Source organism: Balaenoptera ricei, chromosome 1, assembly GCF_028023285.1.
Source record: "Balaenoptera ricei isolate mBalRic1 chromosome 1, mBalRic1.hap2, whole genome shotgun sequence".
Taxonomy (NCBI): Eukaryota; Metazoa; Chordata; class Mammalia; order Artiodactyla; family Balaenopteridae; genus Balaenoptera; species Balaenoptera ricei.
Window position 1 is genome coordinate 176,651,515 of NC_082639.1, and position 19,922 is coordinate 176,671,436.

Sequence of the window (19,922 nt, forward strand, 5' to 3'; positions counted from 1 at the left end):
GGGTTGTGTAGGCTTCCTGGTGGAGGGAACTAGTGCCTGAGCTCTGGTGGATGAGGCTGGATCTTGTCTTTCTGGTGGGCACGTCCACGTCTGGTGGTGTATTTTGGGGTGTCTGTGGCCTTATTATGATTTTAGGCAGCCTCTCTGCTAATGGATGGGGCTGTGTTCCTGTCTTGCTAGTTGTTTGGCATAGGGTGTTCAGCACTGTAGCTTGTTGGTCATTGAGTGATGCTGGGTCTTGATGTTGAGATGGAGATCTCTGAGAGATTTTTGCCGTTTGGTATTACGTGGAGCTGGGAGGTCTCTTGTGGACCAGTGTCCTGAAGTTGGCTCTCCCACCTCCGAGGTACGGCCCTGATGCCTGGCTGAAGCACCAAGAGCCTTTCGTCCACACGGCTCAGAGTAAAAGGGAGAAAAAATAGAAAGAAAGAAAGAAAGAAAGAAAGAAAGAAAGAAAGAAAGAAAGAAAGGAAGGAAGGAGGAAGGAAGGAAGGAAGGAAGGAAGGAAAGAAAGAAAGAAAGAAAGGAAAGAAAGAAGCTATAATATAGTGAAGTAAAATAAAGCTATTGTAAAGCAAAGCTATACAGACAAAATCTCCCCCAGAAGCATATACATATACACTCACAAAAAAAAAAAGGAAAAGGGGAAAAATTAATATATCCTGCTCCCAAAGTCCACCTCCTGAATTTGGGATGATTCGTTGTCTATACAGGTATTCAACAGATGTAGGCACATCAAGTTATTTGTGGAGTTTTAATCCGCTTCTTCTGAGGCTGCTGGGACAGATTTCCCCTCCTCTTCTCTGTTCGCACAGCTCCTGGGGATCAGCTTTGGATTTGGACCCGCCTCTGCGTGTAGGTCGCCTGAGGGCGTCTGTTCCCCGCCCAGACAGGACGGGGTTAAAGGAGCAGCTGCTTCGGGGACTCTGGCTCGCCCAGGCCGCGGGGAGGGAGAGGTACGGAGGAGGCGGGGCGAGCCTGTGGCGTCAGAGGCCGGCGTGACGTTGCAGCAGCCTGAGGCGCGCAGTGCATTCTCCCGGGGGATGTTGTCCCTGGATCACGGGACCCTGGCAGTGGCGGGCTGCACGGGCTCCCGGGAGGGGCGGTGTGGAGAGTGACCTGTGCTCGCACACAGGCTTCTTGGAGGCGGCAGCAGCAGCCCCAGTGTCTCACGCCCGTCTCTGGGGTCCGCGCTGATAGCCGCGGCTCGCGCCAGTTTCTGGAGTTCGTTTAGGCGGCGCTCTGAATCCCCTCTCCTTGCGCGCCGCGAAACAAAGAGGCAAGAAAAAGTCTCTTGCCTCTTCGGCAGCTGCAGACTTTTTCCCGGTCTCCCTCCCAGCCAGCTGTGGTGCGCTAACCCCTTCAGGCTGTGTTCACGCCGCCAACCCCAGTCCTCTCCCTGCGATCCGACCGAAGCCCGAGCCTCCGCTCCCAGCCCCGCCCGCCCCGGCGGGGGAGCAGACAAGCCTCTCGGGCTGGTGAGCGCTGCTCGGCGCTGAGCCTCTGTGCGGGAGTCTCTCCGTTTTTCCCTCTGCGCCCCTGTTGCTGTGGGATCCGCGCTGTTAGCTGCGGCTCGCGCCCGTCTCTGAAGTTCGTTTAGGCGGCGCTCTGAATCCCCTCTCCTCGCGCACCAGGAAACAGGGAAGAAAAAGTCTCTTGCCTCTTCGGCAGCTGCAGACTTTTTCCCGGACTCCCTCCCGGCTAGCTGTGGTGCACTAACCCCTTCAGGCTGTGTTCACGCCGCCAACCCCAGTCCTCTCCCTGCGACCGAAGCCCGAGCCTCAGCTCCCAGCCCCGCCCGCCCCGGCGGCTGAGCAGACAAGCCTCTCGGGCTGGTGAGTGCTGGTCAGCGCCGAGCCTCCGTGCGGGAAGTGCGGGAATCTCTCCGCTTTGCCCTCCACATCCCTGTGGCTGCGCTCTCCTCCGTGGCTCCGAAGCTTCCCCTCTCTGCCACCCGCAGTCTCTGCCCGCGAAGGGGCTCCTAGTGCGTGGAAATCTTTCCTCCTTCACAGCTCCCTCCCACTGGTGCAGGTGCCGTCCCTATTCTTTTGTCTCTGTTATTTCTTTTTTCTTTTGCCCTACCCAAGTACGGGGGGAGTTTCTTGCCTTTTGGGAGGTCTGACGTTTTCTGCCAGCGTTCAGTGGGTGTTCTGTAGGAGCAGTTCCACGTGTAGATGTTTTTCTACTGTATCTGTGGGAAGGAAGGTGATCTCCGCGTCTTACTCTTCCGCCATCTTCTCTCCTCCCCCTCTACCTTTCTTATACAATGTGTCAAAAGAAGTTAAAGCCAGAAGATAAAAAATAAAGTTAAAACAACACATGGGTTATACCTGTGTGTTTCCTATGGAATTTAAGTAGCATCTTGCTAAAGGAAGTTGTTTTCAAATGTTGATATAAGGCACATCCCTATCAATTTTTATGAACCAATTAAAATTCAAAGATAAGTCTCTAATTCAATTTCCTGATAAAATGAGCTGGTACACTTTAATAATAAGCCTATAATTTGCTGATTCCTCATGTGTCTGAAGTCAGCTTCAATCGTCTGCCTTTACAATCTCTCAGAATCTATTCTCTGTAAATTTTTGATAACTTAATAGTTCTGCCAAGGCCACATGTACACAACAAGGTGTGAGCCTTGAGGAGTAAGCAGCCGTCAGATTGTGGAGGCTGGGTATGCAGACTATCACCAGTTCACAATGATACAGTCCATCCTCCTTATTCACTGGATTCTGTATTTGGGAAAATGAAATTATGAATTCAGCCTTGCAAATATTAAGTGTGAGGTATCTATGGAACAACTAAGCATAGACAACCCATAGTTGTCAAAATCACTATTATTAATCCTGAATTTTACCACAAATACATGACTAAATGATTAGATTATGGAGTAAGAAGGACAGAATTAAGAGACAACATCCTGCAACTATGGACTGAACACTTTTCCACTGGGAGGCATATGGAAACAGTATCTCCAAGCCTCTGTCTCCTCATCTGTAAAACAGAAACGCCATCAGCTACCTTGCAGGGTTACCAGAGGAAATTCTAACCTTCTTTCTGGAGAAAGCTCCAGCTTATAAACATCACGGTTATCAAGGGCTGGAAGGCTTATTGGGTGGTCAAGAGATGGGACTAGCAGTTTTGTTAGATCAGAAAAAATGTCATGATCATTAATCCAAGTATTTATGAGTAGGTGCCTTGTGCCAAACATTAAATGCTTTACATATATGAGCTCACTGAATCTTTGCAACAATCCTGAGGAGACACGTATCACCTCCATTTTAAGGATCAGGAAACTGAGGCAGGTCATAGTAAATAAGCAGTACAAACAAAGGTGCCTCATACAACTGAGTAAAAGTGATCATTCATTTCTAGAGATAATACATGGTATTAGGAGAAAAGAAGGAAGGTTGGAAGAAGTGAGGAAGGAACGAAGACTACACAGTTGTAAACAGCGGAAGGAATGCTACAGAAATCTGACCACAATAACACCCCTTAGTGATGGAACCTTCTTGAGTGGAAGAAAAATATGTCTCAACACCAAGGTTTCCTCATACCCAATCTTTCTTAGGATTCTATGCCCCTGCTCTTTTACTTTCCGGGGAGCTTTTTTTTTTTTTTTGATCATCTCTATCCTCCTGGTTCCTCAACCATATCAGGGGAGTCAGGGGTGAGAGTAAAGGCTCTAGAGCAAACTTCAATAATGGTTGTGTCATTTACCAACTTGTTTATCAGCTTATGCATTGGCGGAGCAAGATAAAACCTCTCTGTGTCTCAGTTTCTTATAAGTAAAATGAGGATAATAACCCTGTCTCACAGGGTTGTTGTCAGAATTAAAGTGATACGTAGGGAGCTTAGAACAGTACCTAAGCTAATATTATTGTTGTTATTAACCTAATTCCTCTAACAGTATAGTACACCCAAAATTTATGGTGCTACAAGTTTAGTTGGAAGTTGGTTATCTGGAAAATTGAATGCTTTCCTTCTGAAACACATTTCAAGTGGGGACCTTCTCTCTGTCTTCCCTGTACTTTCCTAGTACAATCCCTAAAAGAGTTTTGCAATTGCCTGATTGTTCTGGCTCTCTATGGCAGTCACCATACAGTTAGCAGTGATGTTTATAAAGATGTGTCACCCTCTTGCTTAAAAGGTCTCAAGTGCTCCATACTGCCTACAAATAGAGAATCCTATTTCCTTCATATGGCAAACAAGGTCCTTTACAATCTGGCTTTATCCTCTGTTCCTAGTTTCAGTGACTCCTCTGAAGAGCTAGAGCCATAGCCAACAATTCATCTCAACCTAACCAGCCATGCGTTTTTAAGAAGCTGCATGCCACTGTATGTGCTTTTCCTATGTCTGAGAAAACTGTCCTCTCCACCCCCAGACTTAGAAAACTAAGGCTTCGATGAAATGACACCTTACTTATCAATATTTATTCAGCAGGAAAACGTACTTAGTACCAAAATGTGTAAGGAAGGCCCTATGAAAATAAAGATATGTAAGACATCGTTCCAGCACTTGAACTTATATCCAAAAGGAGAGAGACACGTTAAAATAAAATAATAATACAGTGTATTATGAGTAATATGTATAAGATAGAAGGAAGCTAATACAGTATATTATGAGTAATATATATAAGACAGAAGGAAGCAATGTCTAGGCTGGGTTCTATAGGATATGGATTTCTCTGTCTCCATCTTTACCATTTTTAACTGGACCAGGATCATGGTAACTATAACCTTTATAACGACCTCTTAATAATACTCAATACATTGTATTACAGTCTTGTGTTTAATATCTATCTTCCCTGAGACTGTAATTCTAGGGCAGGAATTTACTCATCCTTTGTATCCTCAACACCCAGAGGGTGACCAGAATACAGAAGAACACAATTGTTCATTGAACTGAATTGAATAATAAGGTCTCTATATTAGCCAAAAGCCTTCTTAACCCAAAATGTAATTGAACTATAATAGCAAGAGAACCCTAGACCCTAATCATATTTACAATAATGCACTGAGAAGTCAGGACAGCTCTAACTTGAAATTATCCAGTACTTGAATAGAGAAATCTACTTTCCACCTAAATCTGTAAGGAATACTGATATTCTGCTCCAAATGTAGTAGTATTTCTTTCTCTGACAACCTCACAGGAACTAGTCTATTGAGTTCAAAAAATATTGGGAGGTGTTCCAATCCCTGCTCAACGAATAGTCTGTTTTCCTTAACTCCTTTGGCAGGAGATAAGGATTCCAATTACCTAGGGACTGCAGTAGTATATGACAGTTTCTTCTTCTTAGTCCTGGAAGTCGAGGTTTATTCACTCATTTACTTAAATATCTGCGAAGGATCCACAACACAGCAGGCACTGTCTTAGGCACTGGGGACAGAGCAGTCTCTCCTCTTATGGAACTTACATTCCAGCTGGGAGAGACACACAGCAAATACAATATGTCAGAGGGTTTGAGAAATGCTGAGAAAAATAAAGCAGGGTAATAAGTCAAAAAGTGAAGGCAGGGAGACACGGAGAAGAGTAGTGGTGTACATTAGATAGGGCGGTCAGGGACAAGTCTCGCAGACAAGGCATTGAATCAGAGACTGAAGGAGTGAGCGAGAGAGAGCCATGCAAGCATCTGAAAAGTATTCTAGGCAGTGAAACCAGCAAGTGCAGAACCCAGGGTGTGAGAGTTATGTTTAACACGTAAAACAAACCACAGGATATCAATGTGGCTAGTAAGGGGCAGAGCAGAGTGGCAGATGATGAGAGAGATGCCTGAACTAGATCATACACAGGCTAAGGATGTTATTCTGAGATGGGTAGCCACTGGATCATCTTGAGCAGATAACTGACATGATCTGAGGTACATTATAAAAGAATAGGTCTGGCTGTTGCAAAGTTCTAGGTAGTACAAAGGATCAATCACTGGGCAGTAGTAAGTCTGGGGTCGTCTGCGACCCCTTTAACCTAAGAAGCTAGTGCCAAGAACGATGGTAGAGTAGGAGCATGGACACATCATGGTTGAAAGCCTTAAAATATATTTCCTTCCTTTCAATAGCAAACGTCTCTGAGAGAGAGAGTTATCAACTGCTACTTTTATTTATTCTACTTCACACCCACTCTTCTTTTACTATCTGATCTCTAACTCCCCAACAGATGCACGCACCTACCGCACAAGAATATTCAAGTATACCATCCGTCTTCCTCTTTCGGCCTTTTGCTCTTTGCTCCATATGAGAACTAACTCATTCTTGTAATTTCAAATATCCCCCTTCCTTTCGTCCCTCGCTACTGTAAGCTTCTTTTTGCTGCTATAAGCAGCAGCAGTTTCATCTGTTTTAATTAATTACCGTGACGATAAAAATGTCCAATAAAAGAACCTGGAAGCTTTAACACGCAACAGGGACCCTTCCCTGAACACCACTTTCCCAAGACTTCTCAAGGAGCCAAAGTCGCCCCTTCGCCGTGCTGAGGAGACGAAATTCGGGCGGCTAGCGCAAATGCATTCGCATCCCTTGCTTCCCGCAAACTCATGCCGGCCTTTCCTCTGAGCAGCCAAACTCAGCCCTAGTACGTTACCTTCACTATCGGCAGCATCTTTGTCCTTATCTTCCAGCTCCGATGCTGCAGCCGGGGATACCATTTTCATCTTCCCCTTCTTCTTTAGTGAATTTTTCAGCTTTTTCCCCGCACTCACACGTGACTCTCGAACGGCCGCGGCCATGATTCCTAACCGGAAGCGTCCCGTGAGCGTTGCGTCCGGCGGTAACACAAGGGATTTCGGCATCTAGTTCCGGTGATACAAGGTTCCGGGGCGGCGCCGTTTAGCCGGGAGTTCTCGGGCTGGAGGCTCAGAATATGGATTGGAAAGAGGACTGATTGGTTGTCTTTACGTGCTATCTGCTCCAGTAAAATACAATAATAATAATAAAAATCAGTGAATATACGTTCTCAGCCGACTCCTCTGCCAGCTCGCCCTTGTCCTGGTCCGCCGCCCCACTCTGACCCCAACCCGACCCGGTCCACTTTAATTTCCTCCCCACGGCTGTTTCCGTATCTGCTGCCTTATTTCGTGTTGGTTTATGGTGTTGGACTAACGTCCCGAACGTGCCTACTAAACGCACTAGAAGGGAGGAAGCGAGGACAATCGCGTGAGGGGTCGATAGTTAGAATATGAGAATGTCCTCCCCTCTCCTCTGATCACCGCCAGCAACTCCAGATCTTTCTTAAAACTTTGATCCGATAATCTCCCTCTGATTAACCCCTGAGTGGCTTCCAATTGCAAACCGAATAGAATCTCGCTTTCTTCCCTTGGGTCGCGGGTGTGAAGGGTTCCGGCCCCCACCCCTCCCTCCCACCTAGCTCCGCCCCGCCCGCTCAAGGCGCCCGACCGCGCGGTGTAGACCGGGAAAACAGCAGCTTTGCACTCTGCGAGCTGCTCCTGCCTCCCTCCCGGGGCCAGCTTCTCCCTGAGGTCAGCCTTTGACACCAGCTTTCCCAGCCCCGCTTTCCCTCGAAGCTGCTCCCACAAGCTGCCCCTATTTCCTTTCCCTAACTTGTCGACTCCTGGAAAATAAGGACCATATATCATTCACTACCCTACCCCCGAGGCCAGCAACGGAACCTGGACCGTGGTAGGAACCCAAACATATTTTTGGAAGAAATGAATGAATGAATGAATGACAGAATACAACCATTCACAAAGTTAATGAGTCAAACAGATAATGTAGCAAACTCTTACATCGTGTTCCATCGGCCAGGCGTATTCTAAAGGCTTTCCCTAAGCTTAGCATTTTCCTGGAAGAGCATTTCTTGTTTTTCTTTAATACCCAAAATTTCTAAAGGGGGAGGGGGCACACTTCTTCTTTGGGCGCTGTTCTCTCTCTGCTCCTTTTATCTGCTATTACTATCTTCTTTAGAGTTCTCTTCACGTCTTACTAGCCAATCCCTTGTTATTCCAATCCTCTGTTAAAGTTAGCAATTCTGTATATTAAACTTTCCGAATCAAATTACTAAGTGGTTTCCATCTCCTGATTGGCCTTAACTGATACAAAGATCAGTGTTGTGATGGAAATATTATCAGTACCCAAATACTGTCCCTACCAGACTGCAGCACCGTTAAACCGTTCCGTTAAGGTTTAGTCATTTTTAGAAGGGTGGGGGTATTCAGAGTAGAGTTGCTTGTTAAAATGCAAATATTTATAGTACGATAACAGATAAAATAATTTCTTCTGGATGATTTGTTGCAGCTTGGCTGATGTGAGTGCATTGAAGAGCTTTGAACTACTGGACATGGAACAGATAAGAGGAAGAGGTAATTGCACAGTGTATCCAGAGCAGGGGGGTGCTGGGTCTGCAAGGTCTGCATGCTCTGGAAAGATATTCTGGGTTAAGTAATAATTCTTGGGTTCTCTACAGAGAAAGGAATCTATAAAAGGAGAGTGTAAAGAGAAAGAAGATATCTCAGGATCATAGGGAATATCATCAGGGTTGCTATGTGGGAAGGCACAAGAAAGAGGGATCAGGATAGAGAGTTACGAGAAGAGCAGTGCTAGGTCTCTAAACATTAGTGGGACACATTCCCCAAAAGAAGTGATTGTCATCAAATGTGGACTCACAGGAAAAGAAATCATAAATATTTAATTGATTTGTCACTTTAACAAGAGATGTAAAGGAAAACTTAAAAAAAGAAAAAAAAAAAAGAAATGATGTACTATATTCCTGAAAGACAGATCAAATTTTCTAAAGCTATTTATTTATTCCAACAAAAGTGCCATTGGAAAGTTTGGGGAGGAGAAAAGAAAAGAGCAAAGTCTTAATAAAATAATTCTAAGGTTCAAAATAAGTAAATGATAATATTTTTTTAAAAGAGGAGTCTTGAGACAAAGCTTGCCTGTTCAGCTATTAGAATATACTATACATAAAGCTACAATAATTAAAATGTACAGATCAAAAGAAAAAATAAGTGATAATGAAACAAATTCTAGAATATGTAAAAACTTAAAATATTATGCAGGAACTATCACGAGGAAAAGAGAGAAGAGAAAAATTCTGCAAAACTTAGTAAAGTTAACTGTTTAGTGAGAAAAGAAATTAGAGGCTCACATCTTACCCTAAAACTAATTCCAGAATTAAATATGAAATAAATGTAAGGAAAAAAAAAGAAATGAATGTCTGATTTATTGGATTGTAGGAACAACTTTCCAAGTTTAAAATCGATGGAAGTAATTCTGAAAAAGAGAACAATAGAACTAATTATATAAAAACCAAAAACTGTGTATCTAAGAAAATGACCAAAATATAAAGGTAAACAGAATGTGAATAAGACAGAAAATCGAGTTTGAGATGACTGCATAAAGAATTCATATGACTTTCACATCTGGTCAAGGTGGAGTAACAGGGAGCAAATTTATCCTCCCACCTGAAACAAAAAATAGACAAAATAAATAGAGCAACAGTTTTCAAGAACCAGACATTAGATAATGAAGGATAATGACCAATGAGAGATGGGAAACAAACTAGGTGATCCCATGATCTCCTCAGCATACTGCTTGGAGAAAGTTTCCAGACCTGGGCACAGAGAGAGGGGATCGAAGCTGAGCCTGGAAGACTTTTCAAGTTGGAAAGATACAGCTGAGAGACAGGGAAGACCAAGGCAACTAGAGTTAGCAGGATAGAGTACCAGAGAGAAGAGAGACAACTCAGGAGATCTGTGAAGAGGCTCCCTCAGGGATTTAGGTCAGTACTGATCAACACATACATGTGAGAAACTACCCAAGAACTACCCAAAAGAATTAGAGTCAACAGCTACTTATGCACCCCTGGGACTGGGAATAGTGCCTATTCCCACCAGCCAGACTGGCAAAATCTCACAACTCACAGGGTATTGGTTAGAGTATCTGTCAAAAACTTAAAGGTATGAGATTTTATCTTATTTGCAAGGTAACAAGAAGCCTTCCAAAATTTCATGAATGCTGGTAGAAGACACAAGACTTCTGGGTAAGAGAGGAAGGACAGTTTATTTATTATTCAGAGCAATAGCAGTAGCAAGAGTATCAGCAATTTTTTAGACAATTCTCCGAGCCCCACCACAGAGTGACTAAAAAAGAGCTAGATAACATTTGCACATGCAATGGGTTGACTTACAGGAGAGGGGCTTGAGCTATTTACAATAGCATCAAAAACCACAAAATACTTAGGGGTAAAAGATGTGAAAGACCTATATGCTGAAGACTACAAAGCATTGCTGAGCCAAAATTAAAGAAGATACAAATAAATGGAGAGATCTACCATGTTCATGGATCAGAAGATGCAACATTATTATCAATTCTTCCCAAATTGGTCTATAGATTCAATGAAATCCCAATCAAAATTCCAACAGACATTTTTTGTAGAAATTGAAAATCCGATTCTAAAATTCATATGAAAATTCAAAAAACCCAGAATAGCTAAAAAACAAATGAAAAAGAAGGACAAAGTTGAAGAGTTAGCACTACATAATTTCAAGACATTATAAGCCTACAGTTATTAAAACGGTATAGTATGGCCATCAAGTAGACAAGTAGATCAACTGAACAAAATAGAAAGTCAGGAAATAAAAACACACACACATATATATATATATATATACTTATTTATATACTGATTCTATATATATATGTATATATATACTGATTTCTATATATATATACTGATTATATATATATATATATATATATATATATATACTGATATATGTATAAAGAAGAAAGATCTAAAATCAATAATCTAAGTTTCTACTTTAGGAAGCTAGAAGGAGAAAAGCAAATTAAATCAAAGTAAGCAGAAGAAAAGAAATAATAAGCATTAGAGCAGAAATCAATAAAATTGAAAGGAGGATCTCAATAGAGAAAATCGATGAAACCAAAAGCTGCTTCTTTGAAAAGATCAATAAAATGGATAAGCCTCTAGCCAGGCTAAGAATAAAAGAACTTCAAGAAGTTCAAAAATTACAAATATTAGAAACAAAAGAGAGGACATCACTACAGATCCTATGGATGTAAAAAGTATAATAAAGGAGTACTATGAGCAACTCTATGCCCACAAATTTGATAACCTAGATTAAATGGACCAATTTCTTAAAAGATACATTTTTCCCAGATTCACACAAGAAAAGATAGACAATCTGAATAGGCCTGTATCTCTTAAATAAATGGAATAAATAATTAATAACCACCCCAAACAGAAAACACCAGACCCAACTGCATTCACTGTTAGGGACTGAATTGTGTCCCCAAAGTTCATAAGTTGAAACTCTAACTGCCAATGTGATTATATTTGGAGATAGAGTCTTCAAAGAGATAACTGAAGTTAAATCAGGGCCTATGGGTGGGCCTCAATCCAATAGGACTGGTGTCATTAAAAGAAGAGGAAAAGATACCAATGATGCATATACACAGAAAAGGTGGCCACTTATAAGCCAAAGCGAGAAGCCTCAGGAGAAACTACCCCTGCTGGCACCTTGAAGCCTCTAGAACTATGAGAAGATAAGCATATGTTATTTAAGCCACCTAGTCCGTGGTATTTTGCTACAGCAGCCCTAGAAAACTAATACTCCCGCCCTATACATGTCCTTCCTTTTAGTAAGATAAATTGGATCATTGTTTAGGTCAGTTTATAATAAGTCGGGTTTTCTGTTCTTTACATCCAAAAAACATTGCACTGGATACACTGCATGACCTTGGCCAAGTTGCTTTACCTTCAAAAAGGTAAAGGTGTTTCTGTTTCCTCATATTAAAAATAAGGGAGCTGGACTAAGTAAACTCTAAAAATCTTTTCAGCTTACATTTCTATGCCATTATAGAATACATTTCCAGGTAGACATTGTTTTCCCAAACCATCCCCCCTTCGTTCAAAATCTAAGATTCAAGACTGATATGCAAACTTTTCCTAAGTTATTTAATAGCAGTAATCTAAAATTAATAGTAACAAGAATAATGATGATGGTGATGATGATGTTGATGATGATGGTGAAAATGTTTGGCTCTGAACTCTGTGTTTTTTTAAAGTAGTAACAGAGTAGAAAGAATATAAAGATGAACATAAATTCTCCTGTGTAGAAAGGCTCTGAACACAGCAAAGTAGAGAAACTTCCTTCGTGGGAAAAGAGGACTCGCAGAATTTAGATGCCAACGAGTGTATGGCTCTGTGTCTCCTCTGGAGATTGACTAGAAATTCCTAGGAATGATCTTTCATGTGAGTCACCTTAAGGCTTTTGAAATCCGTTAAGGAGCAGCTAACTGGAACTCCATTCCCTCTCCAACCAGGTAACTTTGCTCTCTATAGGAAAAGTGGAACTACCACCAAAACCCCAGCATTTCAGACTCCTGTTCATATGGCTGTTTCTGAATCTTATCATCTTTATTTTAAGGACACATGTTTCTGAATCCTTTGGAACATCCTTAAAAAGAGGATAGCTTTCCTCTTTATCTTTACTCTCCTCTAGCACTGGACTTCTCTCGGTGATATAATTAAGACCCAGGCAGTGGCCTCATTATTCCTAACCAGACTGAGGCAATGTTTGACTGCCTCTTTAGAAACATCCCTGTAAACAAGAAAGGGACAGATTACATCATCCGGTTGGTGTTAAGCAACGAAGCAGGAGAATACTGGCAAGACTAACAGGCTTTATTTCATTTGAACAAATTACTCTTGGACTCCTGGTCTCAGAGCCTTCATTAGTGACACGGGTACTATCATGCATCAAGAAGACATATTCCACCTTGCATAATGCCTTTCCATTAAACACTCACCTCCCTATGGGAGTTAACCGTCTCTTAGGCAGTATTCATCAGCCATGGCAAGATTTGCCCTGGATTTTTGAATGATCAAGCAACCAAAAGAGAAAAGTGGGCTACCTCGATCCTTCCAGACTTTCAGATTCTCATTTCTACTAGTATAAAGTGCATCCCGAATTGTATACAAGGAACTGCCACTTCCTTCACATGGTGACAGTTGAACCCAATCTGTGTGTCCTTAATAGACCAGCTATACAGATGGAAGAGGCCTTAAGAGCTCGGCCTTCTTATTTCAGCCTTCTGAAATTGAATGTCTTCATCATCCAAGACAAGAGATTATTTGTCCAGTGGTAAGGTCCCAGGGTCCAGCCTTCCTAGACATGCCATCCATTCATTCATTTACTCATTCATTCATCGAATATTTAATGAGCCCTTACTATGTGCCAGGTACTGTTTTAGGCACTTGGGATTCCTAACAAAACAGACAAGGTCCTTGTTCTTATTGAGGCTTACATTCTATGTGAGTGAGACAACAATAAATAAGTAAATAAAAATAAAATGAATAGCTGCAGATAACAGTGTTAAAAAGGTAATAAAGCAGGGTCATGTAATAGAGAATGATTTGGAATAGGGTGATGGCTGGAGTGGGGTACCTTAGATAGAGGTCAGAGAAACTCTAAGGGGTGACATTTGAGCTGGGATATGAATGGTACAACTGAGATGGCCATGTGACAATCTGGGGGAAAATTTTTCAGGAGAAGACAGGTTCCTTTGAGGAACAAAAGCCAGCATGAATAAAGCATAGTGAGCAGGGAAGGTGTAGGACATGCTGAGATAAGAGGGTTAAGAAGGGCCAGGTTAAATATGTCCTTGTAGGTCATGGCAAGGACATTCAACTTTGTGCCAAGAGAAATGGGGAGCCATGGTATTATTTTAAACAGAGTAATAACAGGATCAGAACTCATTTCTCAAAGACCCTTTTAGTTCTGTAGGAGAACATGTGGGTCAGAGTGTCAATGCACAGACCAGTTAGGAGGCTACTGTAAAATTCTATGTGAGAGATCATGGTGGCTCAGACTGCGGTGGAGATAAATAAAAATTGACATATTAAGGGTATATTTTAGACATGGAAAGAGTTGTTAATGGTTTGGATATAGGACGTGAGAGAAAAAGAATTAGAATTTATGCCTAGATTTTTGATTTAATGGCTAGGTGGATCATGGTGCCATTTGCTGATATGGGGAAGGCTGGGAAGAACAGCTTAGTGGGAAAAATCTATTGTTTCTACTTTGACTTATTAGGTTTAAGATCTTAACATCTAAATCAAGATGTTGAGTAAGTAGTTGGATCTCAAGAGAGAAGCCAGGGGTAGAGATACAAGGTATAAAATTTGATAGCATATGACATCATTTTGGTGGGTTTTAACACCCAGGTATTAAAACCTGGAGCAGGTTTTCCAGGCAGAAGAGAAAAAGGAGGCTACAGTCCAGGTGGCAGGAACTCCAATATTTAGAGCTGAGTAGACAGTGCATGAAAATGGATAGCCAGAAAGTAGAAAGAATTAGGAAATTAAGAAAGCAAGAGAGAGAAGTGTTTCAAAAAGGAGGCAAGCATCATCTTTGTTAAATACTATTGTGAGGTCAAGATAGGTGTGGATAAGATTGTATTCATAGGGTGTTTTCAAAGTAGAAATCTCCACTCTAATCTCATCTATCTTAGAAGTTTGTGAGTGGTCATGGTGGGAACGCCGCACAGGGGAACATTTTCATCATCTCATTCAGGCTGAGAGGGAGGGATGGTGACGCTTCCACAGAGGAGAGCCAATGCTGAGGTTCAGGGAGGCTCAGCCAAATACAAACCACAGTCCTCACACCCCTCCCCCCGCCACACCTCCTCTTCCCTGGGATTCCCCAGCGCTTACTAAGACCTGCTTACTCCCAGAGGACACTGGGTAGGGCACCTGTCCTGAGTGGTCAGCACTAGTGGTCTGTCATCCTTCCTGTTCGCAGACTGAGACTCCCCTACTGGTCCTATTTGGCAGACGTGACAGTCTTTGAAGTCTACACTGACATGACCAGAGGCTTTGCCAACAAGGCCAGCAGCCACCTGGGCACCCATATCTCCTCTGGCTTATAAAGAGCGCTCTCTTTGCTTGGCTGTGCCAGGAGCTTGAAACCCAGCTTTGCAGAGCCCCATGCAGCCCTCGGCTCGAGCAGCCCTGAGTTCTCTGGTGAGCTGCAGCCTGAATCCTGAGCTGCTTTGTGGTGAGAAGAGAGGCTTCCTTTGAGTAAAACAGATCAGGTGGCCTGGACCATTTGGTCAGGTTTCTCACATGGCCATGGGAGGCTAAGATTTCCAGTGCTCTGTTTACTGAGCACTTGTTATGTACCAGGCAACGTAACAGGTGTTTAAGAGCCCCATTTTACAGATGAGGACATTGTGGCTCAAAAAGATCATGTGAAATACCCAGAATCAAGATTTCAGCTCTATCAGTTATTACGTATTTTGAGTCTCTGTTACTTGGTATGTACACATGCAGGATTGTTAATGTCTTCCTGGTGGATTAATCCTCTTATCATTACATAATGTCTGTTTGCCTCTAGTGATTTTCTTTGCTCTGAAGTCCACTTTATCTGATATTAATACAGTCTTTCTTCTTCTTCTGTCATATCTTCCATCATATCCACTCTACTATTGAACCTATCCAGCCAGGTTTTTATTTTGGCGATTGTATTTTCCAGTTTTATAAATACCATTCTGTCCTTTTAAAAAATAACTTACAGTTGTTTCCTGAGATTTTCTAGTTTTTCATTTGTTTCAAGAAATTCATAGTTACTGTTGAGGCATTTTAAGATGACTCTTTTTAAAATCTTTGTCATAGTTTTAACATCTGATTCATCGTGGTCTCAGAGTTGATTGATTGTCTTGTTGCATTTAAGGTGCATATTTTCCTGGTTGTTACTATAACAAGTGATTGTATTTAAAAAACTATAGTAACAACCAAGAAAAGTAGAACTCATTCATGTTGCTTAGTAGTTTCCGAATGCAGGTGTCAGCTCAGCTCTCTGTTGGGCACTGCTGATACCAGGGAAGGGAGGAGTGGAGATCTGACATGAGCTTTGTGGCTGCGGGGCCCTACTGACACTACGCTCCACCTCCTCCCACCTCATTATGCCTTGTTCTGCCTCTTTGCTGCCAGATGGGGGTGGAGGTGCAGCTGTCTGCTGGGCTCTGCTGACACTATCCTGGTGAGGGAACCAGAGCACCACTTGGCAGAGTGGAGGACGAAAGGCAGTTCCTCACTCAGCCTCTGACACCGCTTGGCAGGCATCAAAGCTCTGCCTACTTCCATCAGGCAGTGGGAAGAAAATCAGCTCCCTGTTCTTTGGACACCCCTGGGCAGGAAGACTGGTGCACTATTGCCTCCTTCCGTGGGGCAGATAGGAGTGGACTGAGGTGGGAGATCCACTTCCTACTGAGAGATAAGTCCTATTCCAGAATAACTAAATCCAAATCTCTGGGGATAGGACATCAGCCCTGGTATTTTCAACAAGCATTCCAGTTCATTCTGATACACAGTGAAGGTGAGAGCTGTGAGTCTACGTGGCTGCTGAGGTCACCAAGGGTGATAACAGGTGCTAAAATCCGTAATGAATAAGGTGCTGAGATTGGAGGATGACAAAACAAGTTGAGTGGGAGCAGACGTTTCAGGAAGGTGTGGTTTTAAAAAAGGAGAAGCAAGGGGCTTCCCTGGTGGCGCAGTGGTTGAGAATCTGCCTGCCAATGCAGGGGACACGGGTTCGAGCCCTGGTCTGGGAAGATCCCACATGCCGCGGAGCAACTAGGCCCGTGAGCCACAATTACTGAGCCTGTGCGTCTGGAGCCTGTGCTCCGCAACAAGAGAGGCCGCGACAGTGAGAGGCCCGCGCACCGCGATGAAGAGTGGCCCCTGCTCTCCACAACTGGAGAAAGCCCTCGCACAGAAACGAAGACCCAACACAGCCAAAAAAATAAATAAATAAATAATAATTAAAGGTGCTAATAATTTAATTAAAAAAAAAAGAAAAGGAGAAGCAAGATTGGCAAAGAGGAACAGGAAGAATACTTTGGCTACTTCATGTGCAACAGGAAAAAAAAAAAGCAGCCTCTCTATGAGAGATTTCTAAGGTCAGTCAAGTTTCAGTTGAACAGGATATGAAAGGAATCCTGAGGGAAGAGGTTGAAGATGTAGGGAATTTGCTGATGACAGGTTTTGGTTGATGTAGGGCGGAGTAGAAGGGTTTGAGAGGAGAGGGGGTGGATCGGATCGGAGATTTTCCAAGCAGCACAGGACAAGTGTCTGGGTGAAAATGGATGATCCAGAGGTTTCAGATGGTGAATTGGGGGAAAAAGGGAAATGCAGTAATGATGGAGTTCATCTGATTGTCAGCCAGTGAAAGGAGCAAAATTCAGATACAGCTCAGGGTCTTTCTTTGGTATCTATCTGTGGGCTCGCTGAGCAACTATGAAATCCTGTGGCAATCTAGGCAAGGGGTGATCTCACCTGGGAAAAGTGGTCCGCTGGCTTGAAGGTGACCCTTTTTCACAGTCATGGCATTCATTTGTTGCTGGAGTAACTCCCCGTTCCCAGTCCACAGGATATTTCCCTTCTCTCCTTTGTTACATAAAGGTGTTCCCTCCCTTCCCAACAGCCCTGGGATATATAATCTCTTAGACTGAATTTATGATTTTACAAAGACTTGAAGAGTAACAGATTTCAAACAGCTTGTTTATCACCCTATAAGTCTCAGGTTCAATAAATTACAAAGGCCTGGTTACCTGCTTGCAACTAAAAAGAAGGGAGGAGTCTAGAGAGAAAAACTTAATGTCTCAAAATTATTATCCGGACTCACCATACAGAAAATATTTCGTTCAGGCAAATTTAATTGGGAACCTTCCTTACTATAAGGCATCCTCATAGCACCTCCTGGGATCTGAAATTTTCTTATGTATTTGTTTATTTTATTCAGTCAAAAAATATTTATATGCCAGACACTATCGTAGGTGCTTAAGATACAGCTAAGAACAAGACAAACTAGGACATTTCTTCTTATGGAGATTATATTCTTATGGGACTGAGTGAACAAAAATCCCATCAACCAGTCAAGAAATAAACAAGGAAAATGTCAGCTAAAGATCCTCTTGTGGATCTTTGATGGAACTCTTACCATGTATGGTAAATGCTGCAATTTGTCCCCTTTCTAGAACTTTAGGTGTTGCCTCAAATGAGTAGGTCTAGGCAAGTCTTGCCCATTTCCTCCTCTTTTATGCCTATTAAGGTATTACGTACATGCACTAAAATTGGCCAATTTTAAAAGTGTAGTTTGATGAGTGCTTGTACAGAATCACGTCACCACAATAATTAAGATACGGCATCATCTCCTCACCCTAAAGTGCTCTTGTGTCCCTTTGTATTAGACCCCTTCAATCTACCACCAGCCCCCTAACGACAATTGAGCTCCTTTCTGACACTCTAGTTTTGCCTTTTCTACAGTTTCGTATAAATAGAATTGTACAGTGCATAGTCTTTTGTATTTAAGTTCTGTCTATTTTTATTGATCCTCTAATTGTAATTTCATTAGCACCACCCCACTGATTCAGGAAAGATGACCATATTCAGCTTTATCTGTAAAGATATAATGTTTGTAAACTAGCTATTTTAAAGCCACCACCCCCCATTTTTGTTATTGCACAATAAAGCACTGCAGGCAAATATTCATATAGTGCCAAGTGCTATGAGATTGATGGTAGGAATTTTATGGTTGCTACTCCTAATCTTCCAACTTGCCCTGCAGGGTCACACACACAAAAGAATAAGAGAGCATTTGAATACTGTAATATAATATCCACCTCTCCTGTGCTTAGCAAAAAGCATGTACATTTTTGGCATAACAAGCCAAAGTCATCAATACGTGGATAAAATTTTGAGAAAAATACAAGTTAAAACTGTGGTGACTTCTTAACTCACATAGATTTGCTAAATATTTCCATAGTTTCAAAATGGAATTGGTTGTATTTTTTACAACAAAATTAATCAAATTTTACCGTAAGAACTTTGGAAAAGATGCATACAAAGAAAAAACAATTTACATTTATGTTTAAATATAATTTGGATCAGAGTTGTATATACTACTTTTCCACTAAATATTATGCCATAAGGATTTTTGTCACCAGATTCTCTGCTGTTTCACTGCACTAACTACCACCAGCACTGAATATGCTTTCCTCTCAGTGCCTGGAAGGGATGCTAAGCACAGAGGACTGATGCTGTTACCCTACAGTTTTTCAGTGTTTATTTCTTATTGAATTTAGGGGTATTGGTTACACTTGCTGGGTTCAAAATATGGGCTCCGCATGTGGCACAATGCACCACTCAGACCTCAGGCTTCTTTGTCTTAGAAAGCAGGGATCCTGTTTTCTGAATCTCTGATTCACAGATGGGTGATAACAAGAATCTTGACATTTAGACAATGGAGAGATTTGTCTAGCCTTTCACTCTTGTTCTGAACACTTGCTGCCCAGCTGTGTGAGAAAAACATTTCTATTTTCAGAATGATCCTGGACCTGGGCAGTAAAGGATCCCAATATGCAGTGAGTCTGGAGAGTGAGCTCTCAAGTTGAGAAAGAGATTAGGGATGAATCGCCAAAAGACAACCTCCCCTTTCTTAGCAAGGAAATTTGTTTTTCTGTTGCATCTCATGGTCATATGAAGTCATGGAGGATTAAAAGAAAGCATGTGATCTTGTGGATTCTTTTTATTTTTTTTCTGTTTTTTTTTTATTGAAGTATAGTTGATTTACAATGTTGTGTTAATTAGTGCTGTACAGCAGTGTGATTCAGTTATACATATATATACATTCTTTTTTTTGTATTCTTTTCCATTATGGTTTATCATAGGATATTGAATGTAGTTCTCTGTGCTATACAGTAGGACCTTGTTTATCCATTCTGTATATAAAAGCTTACATCTGCTAACCCCAACCTCCCACTCCATCCCTCCCCCAACCCCCTCCCCCTTGGCAACCACGAATCTGTTCTCTATGTCCATGATTCTGTTTCTGTTTCATAGATAGGTTCATTTGTGTCATATTTTAGATTCCACATACAAGTGAT

At 42.1% G+C, this 19,922-nt stretch overlaps 1 protein-coding gene and 1 long non-coding RNA gene across 4 annotated transcripts in view; one reads left to right on the forward strand and one right to left on the reverse strand.

Annotated features, from left to right (window-relative positions):
* RRP15 (ribosomal RNA processing 15 homolog) overlaps window positions 1-6,748 on the reverse strand; it is a 55,098-nt gene extending 48,350 nt beyond the window's left edge. The window contains exon 1 of the mRNA XM_059942381.1: window positions 6,574-6,748. Coding sequence (XP_059798364.1) covers window positions 6,574-6,718 — 145 coding nt within the window. The 5' untranslated portion in view covers window positions 6,719-6,748. The remainder of the gene's footprint in view (window positions 1-6,573) is intronic.
* Window positions 6,749-7,093: 345 nt separating this feature from the next.
* Window positions 7,094-19,922, forward strand: part of LOC132376630 (uncharacterized) — an 84,896-nt gene continuing 72,067 nt past the window's right edge. Inside the window, exons 1-2 of one of the 3 annotated variants that reach the window (XR_009506394.1) lie at window positions 7,094-7,628; window positions 8,244-8,308. This is a non-coding gene — a long non-coding RNA (uncharacterized LOC132376630). The remainder of the gene's footprint in view (window positions 7,629-8,243; window positions 8,309-19,922) is intronic. The other 2 variants (XR_009506396.1, XR_009506398.1) reach the window with 2 other exon arrangements.